The sequence below is a fragment of the Curcuma longa genome, chromosome 14, assembly GCF_044706935.1.
Source record: "Curcuma longa cultivar G26 ecotype Majalengka, Jawa Barat chromosome 14, ITB_CL_G26_1.1, whole genome shotgun sequence".
Classification (NCBI taxonomy): Eukaryota; Viridiplantae; Streptophyta; class Magnoliopsida; order Zingiberales; family Zingiberaceae; genus Curcuma; species Curcuma longa.
The window spans coordinates 7,069,209-7,090,072 of NC_133874.1; the positions used below are offsets into that span (position 1 = coordinate 7,069,209).

Consider the following 20,864-nt stretch of genomic DNA (forward strand, 5'->3'; position numbering starts at 1 on the left):
AAATGGTGCTCAAAAGGAGTTGTTAAGGTTGGCGTGGGCCGGCGCATGCTCTCCTTCCTCAACTCTCCCTTTCTAGCTTTCCCCTTTCCCTAGTGCTTCTCGTCATGTGCTTCCCTTTGAAAAGCTTTAGTGAATTATATCGATAAAAAGGTTCGTATTATTGCGACTCATCTATCTCGGGACACCTAATATTCCCTAGCTTTGTCGTGGGGTACCCCTAAAGATTTTCTACTACTCAATTCCACCTTCGAACCCTATCGAGTTAACGCGAGTGGAGCAATCGATTAGTGGTAGAGATTTAGGAAGTCATTTGCGAGAGACAAAAAGCATAAGAAGACGGCTTTAGAAGTGATAAATAAACAAGTTTGAGAGTGAGGATTATGTGGCCATTAAGGGGGCACACCCTAGCTTTAAAGGTTATTTAATCGGGGATTTAGAATTTAGGATTTAGGATTTGAGAGACGAGAAGGGAATGAGGTTGGAAGGCTTAAGGCTGCATAAAGGTGTGGCATAACACGCTTGTTCCAAAGACACCCTGATTGCCATAAATAGAAGCCATACACATGCGATATTCTCTTGGGAACGAAAGTTGAAACAAAGAATATGAGTGGGGGTGGGGTATTGTTTACGAGCCACGATTTGTGGCTAGGTTAGAGTTCTTGTGTGTGACATCTAGAACGATCAAACGGATCAATTCATAATGGAACAGATCAATTCATTAAAAATCTATTATATCGTGGGACGGGACTTGCCGATCCACTAACTTGGCAGGTTGAAAAATCTCCAATCCTTCCTAATCCAAGACGAGTTGTGGATTAGGCGAGTCAACCTACGGACCTATCAAAAAATAAAAAAATATTAAAAATTTTAAATTTGGATTACAATTTAAATTAGTCAAGTTGAAAATTTTAAGTTTGCATTGTGATTTAGACATATCAAGTTCACTAATTTATTGAATTTTCTATTTAAATTTTAAATTTTTTTAAAAAAAATTTCAATCCGCGGGCGAACCCAAGCCCGCTGCGGGCCAACCCATGCGGATCGTGGACTTAGGCGAATGAATCCATCTTAAAATATATTGATAAAATTTCAACCCAATCTGTTTAAATTGCTTGGTAGGGTGGGCTAATCTAACGGATCCAATTTAAATTGATGGCTATAGTGACATCCTGGATCATCTATATATCGGATGAATTCAAAATACAACTTATACGTAAGAAGAAGTTGACTTCTAAAATATTTATCTTTAGTGATATTTAAATCCTTGATCTTTCGTTGCACTCAGGGGTATAAATGAATCTAAGTTTATTCGTGAATTTTTTGAATTGACTCAAAAAATAATTAATTTATATTTAAAATTAAAATTATTCCAATTGAACTTAAATATATTTGATAATTTTTTGAACCTAATTTAAATCTATAATTTTTTATTTAATTATTCATAAGTCAAATTCAAATCGAACTGGCATAATTTTAAAATAATTTTAATTTAAATATATCCGAATTAAAATCTAAATAATTTAAATCAAACTTAAATTTAAATCATTTTAAATTATAATTTTATTTTACTCCCAACTGTCAACTTTTAGTGTCTAAATTTATTAATTTGACTAGAAAATCATATAATTGGAAACTTTGTAGAGCGTTTGGTGGATGTTTAAGAATCACATTGATGATTAAAAGAATATTAATGAGATTAACATTATTTAAATCTTTACACAGTTAAACTATGAACAAAAGTTTTTTTAAAAATAAAAATATTAAATTAATTTAAATCGGTATCAAATTTTCTCTTTATTAATTAATGTTTATTATTATTAGCACCTTGAGAGTATTTTTAGCATTTTGAGTTGGAAGTAAAATAAATAAATAAGAAATTTTAGGGGTTAAAAGATAAAATATAATATTCAAGGACTTTACTGAAATAAAGGTAATTATTAGGGTTAAGTTACAATTTACCTCACAACGGCACAAGAACACTTGAAATATCCGGCGACGGCGAGTGTGAGAGAGATAGAGATAGAGAAAGAGAGCTCGCGATGGCTTCAAGATCGCCGGCCAGCGGAGAGTCTGAGAGGGACACAGATAGAGATAGAGAAAGAGAGCTCGCGACGGCTTCAAGATCTGCCGATAGCGGCGAGTGTGAGAGAGGTGGAGATGGAGAAAGAGAGATCGCGACGACTTCAAGATCGCCGGCTAGCGGCGAGTGTGAGAGAGGTGGAGATGCAGAAAGAGAGATCGCGACGACTTCAAGATCGCCGGATAGCGGCGAGGGTGACAGAGGTGGAGATGGAGAAAAAGAAAGAAAGAGCGCGATGGCTTCAAGCTCGTCGGCTAGGACGCCTAACTACCGGAATGCCTCGTACTGGGACGAGAGGTACCGGGACAACGACTCCACCTACGATTGGTACATGAACTATCCGAGCCTCGTCTCCCTCTTCGACCTCTACCTCCGCCTCGACCACCGCATCCTCAACATCGGCTGCGGAAACTCAGGTACCGCCCCTTTTCCCCTTTCCTTTTCTTTTTTTCCCCTCAGGGTTCCTTTCCTTCCAAGACACAAACGATCGACGCACGTCCTTTTTCATCTTGCGGATATTTGCCTCCTGATTTGTGCTTCGCGATGGGAGAGGACGAAATGATTGATCCTTGATGAATTTTGAATCTTGGAGTGGCATCGATCGTGTGCGTGAGTTCAAATCGTTTTGGGCGGGAAAAACATTTTCCGTATGGTCTATTGAACGGCTCTTGTTTGGTTTGTTCTTAAAATCATGGATATAGGCCAAAATGATGGGCAATTGCACTACAAAAATAACTAGCGATGGATTTAGCGACGAATTTAAAACGGTCGCTAATTTAGCGATCGAATTTAAAAATTGGTCGCTAAATAGCGACCGATTTATAATCGGTCGTTAAATAAACGGAAATAATCGGTCGCTATTTAGCGACCGAATTTAAAAATCGGTCGCTAAATTAGCGACGGAATTAATATTGGGTCGTTAATTTTTGAATTAGACGGTATTTATGCGAAATAAAGCCAAATTTTAACGACCGACAAAGGTTCGGTCGCTAAAATTAACGACCGAAGTTTGTGGCGGTCGCTAATTTGGAACGATCTCGTGTGCGACTCGAAATTACGAGTTCGATCGCTGAATTAACGGACGAAATAAAGAAGAGGTGGAGATAGACGGATAGCGGCCAGAAAGAGAGATCGCGACGAGCGCGATGATACTCGTCGGCTAAGCCTAAACTCGGCGCTAAAATTAACGAGATCGCCGGATAGCGGCGAGGGTGGAGATGCAGAGGTCGCGACGGAGATAGCGGCGAGGGTGAGAGAGGTGGAGATGGAGAAAAAGAAAGAAAGAGCGCGATGGCTTCAAGCTCGTCGGCTAGGACGCCTAACTACCGGAATGCCTCGTACTGGGACGAGAGGTACCGGGACAACGACTCCACCTACGATTGGTACATGAACTATCCAAGCCTCGTCTCCCTCTTCGGCCTCTACCTCTGCCTCGACCACCGCATCCTCAACATCGGCTGCGGAAACTCAGGTACCGCCCCTTTTACCCTTTCCTTTTCTTTTTTTCCCCTCAGGGTTCCTTTCCTTCCAAGACACAAACGATTGACGCACGTCCTTTTTCATCTTGCGGATATTTGCCTCCTGATTTGTGCTTCGCAATGGGAGAGGATGAAATGATTGATCCTTGATGAATTTTGAATCTTGGAGTGGCATCGATCTCGTGTGCGTGAGTTCAAATCGTTTTGGGCGAGAAAAACATTTTCCGTATGGTCTATTGAACGGCTCTTGTTTGGTTTGTTCTTAAAATCATGGATATAGGCCAAAATGATGGGCAATTGCACTATAAAAATAACCCTAAATAGCGACGGATTTAGCGACCGAATTTAAAACGGTCGCTAATTTAGCGACCGAATTTAAAAATTGGTTGCTAAATAGCGACCGATTTATAATCGGTCGCTAAATAACGACGAAATTATAATCGGTCGCTATTTAGCGACCGAATTTAAAAATCGATCGTTAAATTAGCGACGGAATTAATATTGGGTCGTTAATTTTTGAATTAGACGGTATTTATGCGAAATAAAGCCAAATTTTAACGACCGACAAAGGTTCGGTCGCTAAAATTAACAATCGAAGTTTGTGGCGGTCGCTAATTTAGCGACCGAAATTAAGTTCGATCGCTAAATAATGACCGAAGAGGTGGAGATGCAGAAAGAGAGATCGCGACGACTTCAAGATCGCCGGATAGCGGCGAGGGTGACAGAGGTGGAGATGGAGAAAAAGAAAGAAAGAGCGCGATGGCTTCAAGCTCGTCGGCTAGGACGCCTAACTACCGGAATGCCTCGTACTGGGACGAGAGGTACCGGGACAACGACTCCACCTACGATTGGTACATGAACTATCCAAGCCTCGTCTCCCTCTTCGGCCTCTACCTCCGCCTCGACCACCGCATCCTCAACATCGGCTGCGGAAACTCAGGTACCGCCCCTTTTCCCCTTTCCTTTTCTTTTTTTCCCCTCAGGGTTCCTTTCCTTCCAAGACACAAACGATCGACGCACGTCCTTTTTCATCTTGCGGATATTTGCCTCCTGATTTGTGCTTCGCGATGGGAGAGGATGAAATGATTGATCCTTGATGAATTTTGAATCTTGGAGTGGCATCGATCTCGTGTGCGTGAGTTCAAATCGTTTTGGGCGAGAAAAACATTTTTCGTATGGTCTATTGAACGGCTCTTGTTTGGTTTGTTCTTAAGATCATGGATATAGGCCAAAATGATGGGCAATTGCACTACAAAAATAACCCTAAATAGCGACGGATTTAGCGACCGAATTTAAAACGGTCGCTAATTTAACGACCGAATTTAAAAATTGGTCGCTAAATAGCGACCAATTTATAATCGGTCGCTAAATAACGACGAAATTATAATCGGTCGCTATTTAGCGACCGAATTTAAAAATCGATCGCTAAATTAGCGACGGAATTAATATTGGGTCGTTAATTTTTGAATTAGACGGTATTTATGTGAAATAAAGCCAAATTTTAACGACCGACAAAGGTTCGGTCGCTAAAATTAACGATCGAAGTTTGTGGCGGTCGCTAATTTAGCGACAGAAATTAAGTTCGGTCGCTAAATAATGACCGAAGAGGTGGAGATGCAGAAAGAGAGATCGCGACGACTTCAAGATCGCCGGATAGCGGCGAGGGTGACAGAGGTGGAGATGGAGAAAAAGAAAGAAAAAGCGCGATGGCTTCAAGCTCGTCGGCTAGGACGCCTGTCTACCAGAATGTCTCGTTCTGGGACGAGAGGTACCGGGACAACGACTCCACCTACGATTGGTACATGAACTATCCGAGCCTCGTCTCCCTCTTCGACCTCTACCTCCGCCTCGACCACCGCATCCTCAACATCGGCTGCGGAAACTCAGGTACTGCCCCTTTTCCCCTTTCCTTTTCTTTTTTTCCCCTCAGGGTTCCTTTCCTTCCAAGACACAAACGATCGACGCACGTCCTTTCTCATCTTGCGGATATTTGCCTCCTGATTTGTGCTTCGCGATGGGAGAGGGCGAAATGATTGATCCTTGATGAATTTTGAATCTTGGAGTGGCATCGATCTGGTGTGCGTGAGTTCAAATCATTTTGGGCGGGAAAAACATTTTCCTTATGGTCCATTGAACGGCTCTTGTTTGGTTTGTTCTTAAGATCATGGATATAGGCCAAAATGATGGGCAATTGGGATATGTTTGTTGTAAGTAAGCTCAAGAACCCTTGATTTTAGCTGTTTGATTAGTGATGTAAGCTGAAGTTCTCATTCATAGTTGAGCTGCTTAGTTGATTGTTCTCTTGAACCATTGATATATTTATTGCATTTTAGATAAGAACAGAGTAAAACTATTGGCAACAAACTTTCACAAGATACAAATTAGGTACGAGTTGTATTGAGTTCAGTGTTGGTATCTCTTATAAAATCATGACCAATATGTTCCTGTTGAAGATTACCGTTGACCTTTTAGAATTTCAATCAGTTATTCCTAGATCTCCGATCAATCCTTAAGATTTTATTGTAACTTGTTTAGTGATTTGTATGTACTTATTGCATTTTAGATAAGGACATAAATAGAACTATTGGCAACAAAATTTCATAACTTAGAGATTAGCTACCGAGTAGTGTTATAGGTTCACTATTGGCATCAGTTATAAAATCATGATCATATGTTGCTGTTAAAATTTTATTGATCGTTTTGAGTTCAATTATTCATCCCTAGATGCCTCATCAATCCTTGATGTATTTACAAATATTGCTTTCTTGACAATGATTAGCTTGTTAAAGTTGATACTCAAATTCTAACAGCACTTCACTACAAAAAAACCTACGATTAGCGACCGAATTTTCGGTCGCTAATCGGTCGCTAAATCCGATTAACGACCGATTAGTGACCGAAAAAAAAGCGTTAAAAATTTCATCGTAATTCAATTTAGCGACCGAATTCAGGTTCAGTCGCTAATTTAACGATCGATGCTAGTTCGGTCGCTAAATTAGCGACCGAATTAGAGTTCAGTCGCTAAATTAGTGACTGAACTGGAGTTCCGTCGTTAAATATTAACGACCGAATCAAAATTCTGTCGTTAAATTCTTTCCTCATCGTAAAATCCTATAATTACCGACCCAATCAAATTTTGATCGCTAATTTAGCGATCGAATTTTAATTTCGGTCGTTAAATAGCGATCGAGTTTTAATTTCAGTCGTAAATTAGCCACCAAACTTATGTCCGTCGCTAAATTAGCGACCGATTAAAATTCGGTCGCTAATTTAGCGACCGATTAGAATTCGGTCGCTAATTAGCGACCGAAGTTAAAATTCGATCGCTAATTTAGTGACCGAATTTTAATCGGTCGATAAATCCGTCGCTATTTATGGATTATTTTTGTAGTGCTTGGTGAGGACATGATTGATGCTGGTTACCAAGACGTTGTCAACATTGATATATCATCTGTGCTGATAGAAACTATGCAGGCGAAGTATGCTGATAAACTAGCGCTCAAGTGTATGCTCTCTAATCTATGATAGCTTGCTCTACTATTTTCAGCCCATAAACTTCTTCATTGGGTGATGATATTCTCATCACATGTTTTAGTCTTTATTTGTCGTTAGGTAGATAAAGTTCTTATGTGATGCATGCTGCTTCTTGATTACATCAACAGATATCAAAATGGATGTACGAGATATGAGTCCTTTCGAGTCTGGTTCATTTGATGCTGTTATTGATAAAGGTACTCATGCAATTATCACTTTATCCTTGGATTATTTCAAGTATACAAGGTTAAAATTTGAACTACCTTCTGCAGGAACTCTTGATACTTTAATGGTGAGTGTATGGCGACTCAAGCTTTTCTTGTTTTGTAAGCTGATAGTAGAAGATGGTTTCATGTAGTGTGGAGAGGATGATATTGTTGTTGCAACTCAGCTGTTGAAGGAGGTTGGAAGGTAGGGGTGAGCAAAAATTCGGTTAAACCGAATAAACCGATCAAACCGAACCGAATTTTTAATTCGGTTCGGTTATTTCGGAAGTTCGGTTATTTTTTTATAAAAAATCGGTTAATTCGGTTCGGTTTCAGTTTTAAATTTTCTTATTCGGTTAAACCGAATTAACCGAATTAATTAAATTAAAAAAATAATTTATAAATTTTAAGTAAATAAATATATAAATCTCTAATTTATTAGTAAAATTTTTTATAATATTAAAAAAAATTCGGTTAATTCGGTCGAAAACCGAATTAACCGATAAAATATCGGTTCGGTTTGTTCGATTTTTATTGGAAAATTCGGTCGGTTCGGTTGGTTCGAAAAAAATTGATTTATTCGGTTTTCGATTTATTCGGTTCGGTTCGGTTCCGTTTTAACCGAATACTCCATGGCCATTTAAAACTGAACTGAATACTCAACGGCAGATAAATTGGGAACTGTCCGCTACATGGCCATTAGACAGGGATGGTAGTTGGGTCACTGAAGTTCTACGTTCACAGTTGGATCTCTTTTACGTATATGTCTGCATCAAGGTTAATGATCTCGCCAGAATTGATAGAGAGACTCAACTCATCATCTAGCTATCAATTTTTTTTCCCTAATTGCGAATTCTTTTCAGGATGAATCCCTAAGTGCAAAACAAGCTACAGATACTGAGATACCAAGTTCACAAAATGATACCTGATTACTTAGGTCAATGATGCATTGGAACTTGAGCTGGTTTTCCACAAATATCCACGTGAAGAGGTTTCATGGTACTTGTGCTCTTCTCCTCTTCTCCACATTGTCTTGTTAAAGGCTTCGTGGCATTTCTGTTTGAGGAGTTTGTGCATGACCTTGTCTTTTATTATTCACAGCAGCCCTCATGATTTTGTTCTTGAGCTCTTATCAAAAAGTCATCCAAATGGAGATACTTTGATATTATTGTTTTTTAAATCCCATGATCTTTCTCATGTGTTTTAGATTGTGAATCTTTATGTTTTTTTGCTCTCAACCCAACAGATTGTACATTTGATGCATTTCATTGTTTTGTTAGATCACTTTGAGTGTTTACTCATCTAAGAACACTATTGCACTTCCATTTGTGAAATCTTTCATATTGTTTTGCTCTCACTTCTTCACCTTTGTCATTTGCAGTTTAGGCCTGATATTAGTTTGTGAATAGTTGCGAATCATAAAATTGAACATGAATTATGGATTACATGTATTTGTATTTTATCGTATTTTTTATTGCAGTAGTTGTGAGGGTGCATTAAGTATGAATCATCGATTACTCATATATTTTTTTTACTAGTTGTGTATTTTTTTTCCATGTTATTTTTTTCTGCTTCCTATTAATTTGTGCTAGTAGACTTAGCCTTGTAGTCTCCGCCTTGAGGGTCTCGATCGTCCTCGCCTTTTGCGGATCGTCCTCGCCTTTTGCGGCGGCGAGCAGCACTTTTGCGGATTTGACGTCGATCGTCCTCGCCTCCGCCTTGAGGGTCTCGATCGGGGCGGTAGGAGAAAGATTCTGGATTTTTCAAACTTCAGAATTTAGAAATTTTTAAAGGCATTTCAACAATATATGTTTATTTAAACCTTTCTCTGAGCTTCGCCATTCTTCGATCTCTCCGTGCCTGCCTTCATTTTTCCAGCCATGATTGCCATCGCCGCCCGCTCGCATTCTCCTCTCCGTGCCCGATCACTTCCATTGGCGTTCTTCATCTTCCCCGAGACTAGGTGGAAGCCCACTCGGTTCATGTCCGTGCGCGATCTCAACCATCTGCCAAGAGCGCTTACTCGGTAAGTAGATGCGATTTCTCGCTTTGGTCTCGAATATGGTATCTTTCGCATCATTCGTACCCAATCCATCAAAAAGATTCGATTTTGGAATTTTTTTTTCTTCTCCCTGTGGGGTTTCTTTATGATTCCATGACCTAAGCTATTTTGTCAAAGGGATGATGAACTTGCTCATGTATGAGTTCCAACTGCTACTCATGTACCTGAGGGTCGTTTTACGTCGTTAGACGACAAATTTTGGTATCTGCAAATGTTTTGTTGTTGATCGAAGTATTGTTCCATTATCGATGGTCTGTGTTATATAAAATTAGGGCATGGGAACAAACCACTATAGCGGATTGCCTTCCCTTCTTTTTCTGCAAATACGAATTCTCAACAAAGTGGAAGCAGAAGGAACCGGAAGAATTGGGTTTTGGTCCACCAAAATGCAGTGCTGAGCTTCACATTCTTCTCCAAAGATCAAGGTGATCCTTTGTTTACTATCCTACTTGAAAGTGCTAATATCAGGTTCAAGATATTGGCTTCAGATTATTGGAGACTGCTTGAAGAACTGGTTGTAGCCATGTAAGGTTCTTTGATTAATCATCTGTTAGATGTGGTATGTAACTGCTATTTTTTTTCCAAAGAAAATAAAAAAAGGTTGTAATTGCTTTTGGAATGCTTATCGAGAGAGTATAAGAATTCTAGGCCATTTAAATGTCCTGATGAGTATGATCAACTGCACAAAGAAGGCATTTTTTGTGTGAATAGGATCATTAATTTTGTCGAATGCATAGAATGAATGAAAGTAAGTTCTTTACTTTATTTTCCACCATGGAATGTCATGGATATGTATTAGTTTAGCTTCGTAATTAGAACAATTAAGTTGATTACCTTTTATTAATTTTATCAAATTACTAATTTATGTTACTTTCTTCAGTGAAGAAGGATTGCCACGTTGAACTGTTGGGCAATTGAGTGAAATACCTGATAGTTATACAATCATAGCACCAAAAGGAAGGATGAAAATTTCGAGCTCGAATGATGTGACTCCCATTGAACAAGAAGTTATCAATGATTTCCAGACTGAAAGTAAACTGCAAGAGTCAAAGAAGAGGAGTGACAGCATACCATATTACAAGCTTTACTCCTTGGCTGATAGAACAGACTATGTTTTGCTGATTGTGGGCACAATATCAGCTATCTTGAATGGCATCTCCTTACCTATGTCAACAGTGTTTTTTGGAGATATGGTTAATGCTTTCGGGATGAACATAAATATAAGAAACATTGCTCATGCAGTTTCCAAGGTGGATTGCTCTTACAATCATCTTATCAAGAAAAAAGATATATAATCAATTTCTTGTTAATCAGAGAACCTACTTTTTTTTCCTGATATATGCAATTTTTTGAGTTTTCATGTAACATTACACGTATGGCATTCTCACATTTGATTCCCAAAAATTGCATCAGGTCTCTCTCAAGTTTGTATATTTAGGCTTGGTGAATGGCATAGCATCATTACTTCGTAAGAATACACATTTACCATGGCATGCCTCTTTGCTTATTTCTTAGTTAAGATGCTTAATGCTAAATAAAATAATGTTTATTATTAGAGGTGGCTTGCTGGACGATCACTGGGGAAAGACAAGCTGCAAGGATTAGAAATCTCTACTTGAAAGCCATACTTGGACAAGATATTGGATTCTTTGACATGGAAGCAAATGCAGGAGAAGCTGTGGCAAAGATATCAGGTGGCACATTTCTCATTCAAGACGCCATGGGTGAAAAGGTACCAGAAGATTACTTGATTCCTGTGTTTTCCTTTTCAAGTGAGCAACTGTTCGCACTGTCTTTTATTTGTTTCAGTTTATCTTGTCTGATCAACTAGATCACTTCCATACTTGTTCATCCTAGTTAGCTTTAGTTTCGACTCCCACTTTTATTGATACACTTATGTTTGTTGATACTATTATCGTTAACAGTTGAATATTGAGAAATCTGTCTCTCAGTTATATGATTTGCTCATTTTCTTGTAGGCTGGAAAGTTTGTCCAGTTGCTGTCATCATTCATTGGAGGGTTTATTGTAGCATTCATTCAAGGATGGCAACTTACACTTGTTATGCTGTCCACCATTCCTCCAATGGTTCTTGCAGCTGCAGTCATGGCTACTATCTTGACCAAGATGGCAGCTCGGGGACAGACAGCTTATTCAGAAGCAGCTGCGACTGTTGAACAAACAATTGGCTCAATTAGGACTGTAGGGGCACTTCCTGTTTACATTCATGTGAGTTAAAACAGTAATTACTTTGTCCTAAACTAAACACACTGATTTTTTTTCAGATTGCCTCTTTTACTGGAGAGGAACATGCTATAAAGAAATACAACAGAAGTCTGAGTGGTGCTTACAGGGCCAGTATTTTGGAAGGCTTGTTTGCAGGAATAGGCTTGGGTGCAACTTTTGCTATTCTTTTCTTCGGTTATGGTTTAGGAATATGGTACGGGTCTGAGTTAATATTGAAGCACAACTACACTGGAGGAGCTGTTTTCAATGTCATTCTGGCAGTCATTACAGGCGCCATGTGAGTTATATTTTGCATAAGAAAATTTACCATAAAGTACGATAGTTTGAAGTTGATGTGATACCCACATCCTATTTCCTTGGTAAAAATTTCCATATTTTCTAGGAGATAAATAGGGTTTGGATATATGCGAATTGGGAGACATTTGAGGGGGAGGGTGATCGCACCTTGACATCAAACCTTCAGCCTCTGCCTAAAGAGAAAAAGGAAGCAATTCTAATCTTAGGTTTAGTTTTCACTTTTACCTAGTTTAGAGAGGATAAACTTATATTGTATTATTTGAATCAAAATAGAACCATTACATCCACAGATAAGACCCTGATATAACACCTAATGACATGTCACTGATCTATTAACTCCAATACACATAACTATTACCTCTAATTGGGTTAATGCAAAGGTTTTGATCTAGGCTATTAATGTAACAAAGCATGATACTTTTGATAACATGTTTTAAAGCATCTGCAAACCTAAAGAGCTTTTTTTGATAACATATATGGAAGCCAGCCCCTATTGTGTTTCATTCAAGACCTTGGTAACAATTTTTTAGGCCTTCACCAAATTGGTAAGCTAGCTCCTTCAGAAACCTAAAAGAACTAACCCATAACCGACTTAATTCACTGGATTAAGCATGATCAACTCCCTTCTGAAACTTGATTCATGATCATTGCTTGAGGTTTTGAGCATTGAGAATGCTTTAGTCAGGTTAAGTGCCCAATGTGATGATTTTGAGGATGATATCAAAGAGAACTTTTGAAGTGCTGGGGTATGCATGTATGCTCATGTAGGCTTTCAATGACTTGAATATAACAATTGGTGAGAACCTACATATTGCAATAGTGAGTCTGACAAGCATTCTTCAGGTCTTTAGGGCAAGCCTCGCCGTGTACAAGTGCTTTTGCAGCAGGACAAGTAGCAGCATTCAAGATGTTTGAGACAATCAAAAGGAAGCCTGAGATAGATGCATATGATACCACTGGAACCACATTGGGTGACATTCAAGGAAATATTGAATTAAAGGATGTCTACTTTAGCTATCCAGCTAGACCTGATGATCCAGTACTAAAAGGATTGTCTTTATTCATTCAAAGTGGAACTTCTGTTGCTTTAGTTGGAGAAAGTGGAAGTGGAAAGTCAACCATAATCAGTCTAATAGAAAGATTTTATGATCCACAAGCTGGTGAAATTCTTATAGATGGAATCAATCTCAAGGATTTTCAGTTGAGATGGATAAGAGAAAAAATTGGACTTGTTAGCCAGGAACCAGTTCTCTTTGCATCTAGCATTAGGGAAAATATTGCTTATGGCAAGGATGGTGCTACTGCTGATGAAATTAATGCTGCCGTTGAGCTAGCCAATGCTTCCAAATTTATCAAACAACTACCTCAGGTGTGCTTTTTTAAAAAAAAATTTTTTATGACCGTTTGCTTTTCTATTTATTTGCATTTTGTGCCTTCTTTATACTGTAATCTTCATACTATATTCAGGGTCTTGACACCTTGGTTGGAGATCATGGAATTCAACTCTCTGGTGGACAGAAACAAAGAGTTGCAATAGCTAGAGCAATCCTTAAGGACCCAAAAATATTATTACTAGATGAAGCCACCAGTGCTCTTGATGCAGAATCTGAATTTATCTTGCAGGAAGCGCTTACTCATGCCATGCAAAATAGAACCACTGTCATTGTTGCTCATCGATTGACTACAGTGAGGAATGCCAACATGATCACTGTAGTTCATAAAGGGTCAATAATAGAAAAAGGTGTTTATCTTCCATAGAATTTCTAAATTTTGAGGATTAATTAATAAGATTGTTGTGTGAAACCTACATCTTAAAGTTCCACAGTTATTTCCTAAAGCATGGTTTTTTTCCCCATAGAAACAAATATATTTCATTTTTTAAATCTTTAACAACTTGTAAATGTCATTCTTGTCTAAAAGTCATTTTTTGAAATCAAATAGGTACACATGATGAGCTCATTCAGATTCCATATGGAGCTTATAACCAACTTGTAAGGTTCCAACAAGCGAAGCAAGATGTTGATCAACATACTTCACTTGACCAGGTGAAGTCATATGCTAGTGTTGACCAACAGTTGATTCAACATACATCATCCCAGCTGTCAACCAGTAGATGCGAAAATCATCATGCATCATCAGAATCCTTTAGGTTGCCCCGTGGAAAACTAGATATTTCCATGGAGATCTCCCTTCCTGAAGGGCCATCAGAGAATCTTGAAGTACCACTTAACCGCCTTGCTTATCTTAATAAACCAGAGCTTCCCATTCTACTGCTAGGTTCACTTGCTGCCATAGTTAGTGGTGTTCTACTGCCCATTTTTGCAGTTATCTTGTCAAGAGTAGTACATACCTTGTTTGAGCCACCAAGTAAGCTTCACAAGGATTCCAAATTTTGGTCATTGATGTTAACTTTTCTTGGCTTGGTAACCTTGATATCAATTCCAATTAGAGCTTTCTTGTTTGCTATTGCTGGGTCCAAGTTAATAAAAAGAATCAGATCAATGTCCTTTGACAAGATTGTTCACATGGAGGTTGAGTGGTTCGACAAGCCTGAAAACTCGACTGGAGCAATTGGTGCAAGACTTTCTGTAGATGCAGCAGCAGTGAGGAATCTTGTTGGCGATACTCTGGCACTTTTGGTTCAGAATGTGTCCACCTTGGTTGCTGGTTTGGTGATTGCTTTATTGGCATGTTGGCAGTTGGCTCTTTTAGTCCTAGCTTTGGTGCCTTTGATAGGCCTCAATGGATGGATTCAGTTAAAATTCATGAAGGGATTGACCCAAGATGCAAAGGTATGCTATGCAACTTGAGTGGTTGAATTCAACTGCTGATTAACCTTCTTTAGATGAAAACTCACATGGCTATTGGATTCAACCTGTTGACTCAACTTGTTTTTTCTGAAGCATCGTGCAACATCTGAGTGTAATAAAGGAAACTTTTTAATCAAGAATATATCTTAAATTACTTTGGGAGTATACTTCTTACTGTTCTTACACTTTAACGATCTTTACTGCAGGTGATGTTTGAGGAAGTAAGTCAGGTTGCTACTGATGCAATTAGAAGTATCAGAACAATTGCTTCTTTCACAGCTGAAGAGAAGGTGATGGAAATTTATCGGAGGAAATATAAAGGTCCTATGAGGAATACGATAAAGCAAGGATTGGTTGGTGGAGTAAGTTTTGGTCTCTCCAACACTTTACTGTTCTGTGTATATGCAACTGCCTTCTATGCTGGAGCCATGCTGATAAAAGATGGCAAGACTACATTTTCAGATGTTTTTCGTGTAAGCCTCTTCTTCCCATTGAGAAAATTGGTTCTTAATTAGTACTCTCAAATATTTTTAATTTATTGTGTAGCATCTACATGTATTCTCACTGTCATTGAAGGTTTGTCGTCAAAGATCTCATATCCATGTGGTTCCCTGCTAATTCGCAACGCATTGTTTTATATATCATATAGGTCATCTTTGCTCTGAATTTTGCTGCGATAGGAATTACTCAGTATAGTTCACTCGCACCCGACTCTGCAAAAGCAAAAACCGCTACAGCTTCTGTGTTTGCCATACTTGACCGGAAGTCCAAGATTGATTCCAGTGATGATTCTGGTACAACATTAGACTTCGTAGAGGGAAATATTGTTTTTGATCATGTCAGCTTCAGGTACCCCTCTAGGCCAGACGTCGAGATCTTTCGCGATCTATGCTTCAATATTCAATCAGGAAAGGTAACTTGACCAATCTTATTCCTAAATGCTTCTGCACTCCTAAATGTTTTCTGTTGAACAAGTAATAGAAACCAAGTTCTGATCTCTTTGACAGACTGTTGCTATCGTCGGTGAAAGCGGAAGTGGGAAATCAACTGTGCTTTCGCTGCTCCAAAGATTTTATGACCTTAATTCTGGTCACATACTGCTAGATGGAGTTGACATACGAAACCTACAGATCAGGTGGTTGAGACAGCAAATGGGCCTTGTTAGTCAAGAGCCTGTGCTGTTCCGCGATACGATTCGAGCCAACATTGCATATGGAAAAGAAGATGCCACTGAATCAGAGATATTGGCAGCTGCAGAGTTGTCGAACGCGCACCAGTTCATAAGCGGGTTGCATCAGGTTACAAAATCTAACTGCCATCATACTAACAAGACTGTCTAAAGATGAATGACTAAGCCACTTGTGCTGATGTAGGGCTATGACACTTTGGTTGGCGAGCAAGGTACCCAATTATCGGGCGGGCAGAAACAACGGCTGGCTATCGCACGCGCAATCATAAAGCATCCAAAGATCTTGCTGTTCGACGAGGCTACCAGTGCCCTTGATTCAGAGTCTGAACGTATAGTTCAAGACGCACTCGAGAGAGTGGTAGTCGACTGCACGACTATCATCGTTGCACACCGATTGTCCACCATAAAAGGTGCCGATACGATCGTGGTGCTCAAGAATGGAGCGGTGATAGAGATGGGCAAGCATGAGGATCTGATCAATGTAAAGGATGGGGCTTATGCATCACTCATAGCGTTTCAGTCAGGTTAATATTGTGAATGCTGCCTTGCATCGTTGTTGTATCTTATGCAAGAACATTATCATATCCATTTGCAGATTTGCTCGAAAATTATGTCTTTCACTAGCTATTTCCCTTCTCTTTCTTCTATATGGAAAACTAACCCTCGAGTTGACCATGAAAGTGAGATGGTGCCATTAAACTATATGTGCATACTAGAAGAGCTCATATTAGAATTTGTGAATCATTATGGTATTCTTATTCGAGTTACCATGTTTGTCTCTCCTTTATGATAAGTGTGATGAGTAGCTTGACTAGTTAGAGATGCAATTGAGCATCACATATAGAACCTATAATTGCATTCTTTTGGTCCCTGGGGCAATGGTGCAACGGTAGGACATCCGGGTTGTAATCCAGGGACCCGCGGTTCGATCTCCAGCTACGGCATATTTGTAAGAATTTTCTTCCAAATGGGGAACGCAATTAAAGGATGTTGGGCATCTGGATTGGCCGTCCATATGTGCTTTCCGATTTATCCTTGGTGGTCAGTGAGAAATTTTCATGTCCATGAGACTCCCAAGGATTGAGTCCATGAGACTGATTGGCATTTATTATTTTTTTTATAATTACATTTTTCTAAAAAAAAATAGAATTTATCATCTTAACAATCTTATATGGTCGATCTCAGGATCATCTATTAGAAAGTAAATCAAAAAATTACAATTGATCATGTAGGAAGGTATTGTTCGGCTGATAATGATTTTGAACACCAGAGGGAACGGTCCAGATTCGTCTTACGGACGTCTCTCCTCAGATTGGCCCCAGTGCGACGCTCCTTTCCGAATCCGACGTCCGTATCGTCATCTCGACCGTCGGTTTGAGATCGTACGGAAGAGAATGGCGAGCTGGCTCTGAACACAGCGGATCCCTCTCGCGTACGAACCTGAGTCTTCGTCCAAATCTCTGCTCGAGACCAAACCCTAACCCTAATTTAACCCCAACTCCAAATCCAAACTCAAACCCAAACCTTCTCCCCCCGCTCGATCCATCCAATCCGTGGAAGAGAGAGAGAGAGATTTCGGGTAGAAAAGGAGATGTCCAACGTCGAAGCAGAGCTGGAGCGCGCCGTCTCCGAAGACGAAGACTTCGACGACGACGATGACGACGAGGGCGACAGCGAAGACGGCGACGATGGTGCCGAAGGCGGGGACGCTCTTGCGAATCAGCCTCAGAAGACTCCGCCTGCAGATGAACCCAACGCCTCTGCCGCACCCGTTGACGCTCCAGACCCTATTCGTAGTGTCGATCCTGCCGCTGCTCCCCGTAACGGTGCTATACCTATCCAAATCGTCTCCTTTCCCGCCGCATCCTCCGATGCTGCTCTGTTTACGGCCTCGACATCTGTCCCCGTCTCCACGGCCGACTTCAGCAGGCCTCTGACCGTCGTTACCTATGATGAGTCGCGCCGGCTTTTTCAGCGGCTTTGGACCGACGATGAGGAGATCAAAATCTTGCAGGGTTTCCTCGAGTTCACCTCCAAGCGGGGAACCACGTTTGCGTCTCACCAGTATGATACCGGCCCCTTCTACGAGGAGATCAAGAAGGAGCTCCATTTCGATTTCACCAAGAACCAGCTTATCGAGAAACTTCGCAGGCTGAAGAAGAAGTACCGGAACTGCGTCAGCCGGATGCGATCCGCGGGAAAAGACTTCGCCTTTAAAAGTGTTCATGAGCGGGCAATCTATGATATCGCCCGCAACATCTGGAGTGTCAACGTAAAGAGGACGCAAGAGAGCGATGACGAAGACCTCAATAACCCTATTAATACTGTTTCCAATGAGATATTTACGGTTCCCATCAATCAGGGCTCTTTCGGTTCTGATGGGATGACGAGATCCAGAAGGCGCAGGAGAGGGAGAACGCCAGAAGAAGAAGCTGCAATTGCTGTGGCACCAGTAGTGGGAGCCGTCGCAGAGAATGCCACTCCGGCGAACCCGATAGCTGCATCCGTGGTTTCATCAGCTGCTACGCCTACTCCGAGTGCCATTGAGGCGACTGTGAAAAGCTGTCTTTCACCATTGTTTAAAGAGCTGATCAATTCTTCCATTGGAGGACCATTTGCTCCAGGTTTTGGTGGGGCATTGCCATGGAACCTGCTGCCCATGAGCCTTGGAGGCAGTTCTTTAGTCGGCTCAGGGGCGCCTGTGGATGACCAATGGCGAAGGCAGCAGATTCTGGAGCTGGAGGTTTACTTGAAGCGGATCGAGCTCGTAACAGACCATGTCAAATCAATGTTGGAGGAGCTCAAGTCTGCATCCAGCTGATTACAGGTCCTTATGCTGCTGGATCATGTGACTGTGCTAGTTGTTCATGCTCATTTTGGATCAGACTTAGTGTAGGGGGCTTTTGGACTTACTATGCTTTCACCCTTGCAATAAATTCTACTTTTTCTTACTCATTTAGGTGTCTCCCACCTTTTGAACATTCAGAAGGGGAAATGCCCGACATGGAAGCTAGCATCTTTGCTTTTATGAGAAAACTGGGGTCATCATGCTACCCTAGACCTTACACTAACACTAGTGGAAGTCTCTTGACTCCTGCACTAGGGTGCATGCTATTTATGCCTCAAATAGTTTTCATGGAAATGCTTATTATTGCTGCTCAATCATATTTTCATAGTAGATTTTGGTATTTTTCACCTGGGAATTTTATGATAGGACAATGACAAGATTCCATTTTTCTAGGTTGTTATTATATGCTTAATCATGGTTGGTATGACTTCAGAAAGACGTTGTTGTGGAAAAGTGGTGACTGTTTAGAATGTCAGTTTCACATGGAGCTAAATTTCTGGTTCTCTGTTATCTTTGGAAGTGTAAGCTTATTTTGAAAGTGTAAGATGGTAATACGATGTAAAATATGACAGACCTAAACTGTTCACTGATGCTGCTAGATTTTGTTGATGTTATGGAACATTTTTCCCCCAGATTTGAATACTCCCTTTGAAGGTCTTGCTGCATAATATGTTGACAATTAGTATTATTGTTTAGGTTATGAATTGTAAAATTCTAGAAGAGTTGGTGTAGTATTGTAATATTATAACATTTCTGTACATAAGATGGTTATCTTCTGGATGTATTTTCCTTTTCACTTCTTGTTCATAAGATTGTGAGCCTAAAAAGGAGCTGTAAACTCAATCTTTGAAACAAAATCTGGTAGCACACAGCTCCAAATTTTTGAGCTTTTTATTCTAATGAGTTTGCACTGAGTGCCATGTCACTGCTGATTCTTTTCTCTTTTGAATCAAGGTATCTAATCTTCCCTGCAGTTTTATGTATTCTATTCTTAGTGAAGGGTTTGAATGTTAACAGTGACGATCCTATTCCTTCTGGTCATTTGTATTAATACCTTAAAATTTTAAGACATCAATTTTTTAACTGTCACCATATGAAAATTGTAGCATTACAGCTTTGAATTTGCAAATTTATCTTTGGGATAGCACAAATACTTGTAAGGGTTCTTACAGAGTTCAATTCTTGCTTCTTACTTATGAATCATGATTTTATATACATGAGTTTTATACATTGGTATGTCCATATTGTTGGAAAAGAGAACCCAGAGACCTATTTGCAAGGTATAGTATTTAAAAACAGTGTGTTAGCATTTTGGTATATCCTATTTATGTAAAGTATTTACAAGCAGATTATTACCATTGGTCTTGTGTCTGTTTCATTTGCCAAAATTTAATTTGCACCGATGTTGACAATAGAGAAGTAAAGGCTAATGGAATATTAGGGATATGATTACTGGAGGAGAGTCATATGACAGTGAGCTTTGTATTATAGAATATTTATTAATTTTGTTAGTTCGATTGCATAATGTTATGAACTATTTTTTAAGTCTGATCCATGGCATAAGTTGTTGGACTATTTGGTACTTCAAGAGACAATATCTTTAACAGTGAAGTGTTGTATAAACTCATGAAAGGTCATAACCATATATCTCGCCAAACTGGTTTTCATTTCTTTTTAGGATTGTGTTCTTTTTATGTAGGTTCAGTTTTAAACATTTTCCAAAATAGTTGCCAAAGCATTAGTATTAATAATTTCTACACAAAATTGAGATCGAGTGAGAATGCTATCAGTTGAGTCGCACTGTTATGTCCTCAGTTTATGTGTATTGAACACTAGTAATGAACTAATGTCATGATAATGTTTCTCTTATATGCCTTTATTGTGTTTGCGCAGCTTATTTTGTTAGCGATTATGTTCTCTCGAAGCTTCAGTTTTAAACATTTTTCCATGCTAGCAACCATATTATTGTTGCTGATTGCTGCATGTCACTGAGATTAGTCATAGCACTTTTTCTGATACTAACAAAATTTATTTGTCATGCCAAATCCATTTCTTCTATTCAGTTGCATTTATGCTAGTAACAAAATTTTTCCATTGCTTTTCATTTAGTTGCA

The 20,864-nt window shown here is 39.6% G+C and overlaps 3 protein-coding genes across 3 annotated transcripts; all 3 read left to right on the forward strand.

The window, feature by feature from the left end:
* Window positions 1–2,039: 2,039 nt before the first annotated feature.
* Window positions 2,040–8,227, forward strand: LOC141844832 (uncharacterized). Its single transcript, XM_074732821.1, has 7 exons — window positions 2,040–2,496; window positions 6,950–7,063; window positions 7,221–7,289; window positions 7,365–7,384; window positions 7,451–7,495; window positions 7,968–8,075; window positions 8,162–8,227. The coding sequence occupies exons 1-7, from the start codon at window positions 2,040–2,042 to the stop codon at window positions 8,225–8,227; spliced, it is 879 nt and encodes a 292-aa protein (XP_074588922.1).
* A 2,022-nt stretch (window positions 8,228–10,249) lies between these two features.
* LOC141845059 (ABC transporter B family member 11-like) lies at window positions 10,250–16,562 on the forward strand. The gene is made up of 12 exons (XM_074733084.1): window positions 10,250–10,610; window positions 10,774–10,828; window positions 10,917–11,092; window positions 11,340–11,561; window positions 11,645–11,883; window positions 12,747–13,272; window positions 13,371–13,644; window positions 13,845–14,695; window positions 14,920–15,186; window positions 15,363–15,626; window positions 15,721–16,011; window positions 16,087–16,562. Exons 1-12 carry the CDS (start codon window positions 10,323–10,325, stop codon window positions 16,429–16,431), a joined length of 3,798 nt encoding a protein of 1,265 aa, XP_074589185.1. The 5' UTR covers window positions 10,250–10,322; the 3' UTR covers window positions 16,432–16,562.
* A 919-nt stretch (window positions 16,563–17,481) lies between these two features.
* Window positions 17,482–19,523, forward strand: LOC141845113 (putative transcription factor At3g04930). The gene is made up of 2 exons (XM_074733161.1): window positions 17,482–18,729; window positions 19,144–19,523. Exon 1 carries the CDS (start codon window positions 17,494–17,496, stop codon window positions 18,721–18,723), a length of 1,230 nt encoding a protein of 409 aa, XP_074589262.1. The 5' UTR covers window positions 17,482–17,493; the 3' UTR covers window positions 18,724–18,729; window positions 19,144–19,523.
* Window positions 19,524–20,864: the final 1,341 nt, after the last annotated feature.

Excerpts from the sequence above, each read along its gene's own strand:
- LOC141845113 (XM_074733161.1), top strand. The coding sequence starts at position 17,494 with ATGTCCAACGTCGAAGCAGAGCTGGAGCGCGCCGTCTCCGAAGACGAA.
- LOC141844832 (XM_074732821.1), top strand. The coding sequence starts at position 2,040 with ATGGCTTCAAGATCGCCGGCCAGCGGAGAGTCTGAGAGGGACACAGAT. Across the intron at positions 7,385-7,450 it reads GAACTCTTGATACTTTAATG|TGTGGAGAGGATGATATTGT; the intron begins GTGAGTGTATGG and ends GGTTTCATGTAG. Across the intron at positions 7,496-7,967 it reads CAACTCAGCTGTTGAAGGAG|ATAAATTGGGAACTGTCCGC; the intron begins GTTGGAAGGTAG and ends ACTCAACGGCAG.
- LOC141845059 (XM_074733084.1), top strand. The coding sequence starts at position 10,323 with ATGAAAATTTCGAGCTCGAATGATGTGACTCCCATTGAACAAGAAGTT. Across the intron at positions 11,093-11,339 it reads AAGACGCCATGGGTGAAAAG|GCTGGAAAGTTTGTCCAGTT; the intron begins GTACCAGAAGAT and ends ATTTTCTTGTAG. Across the intron at positions 14,696-14,919 it reads GATTGACCCAAGATGCAAAG|GTGATGTTTGAGGAAGTAAG; the intron begins GTATGCTATGCA and ends TCTTTACTGCAG.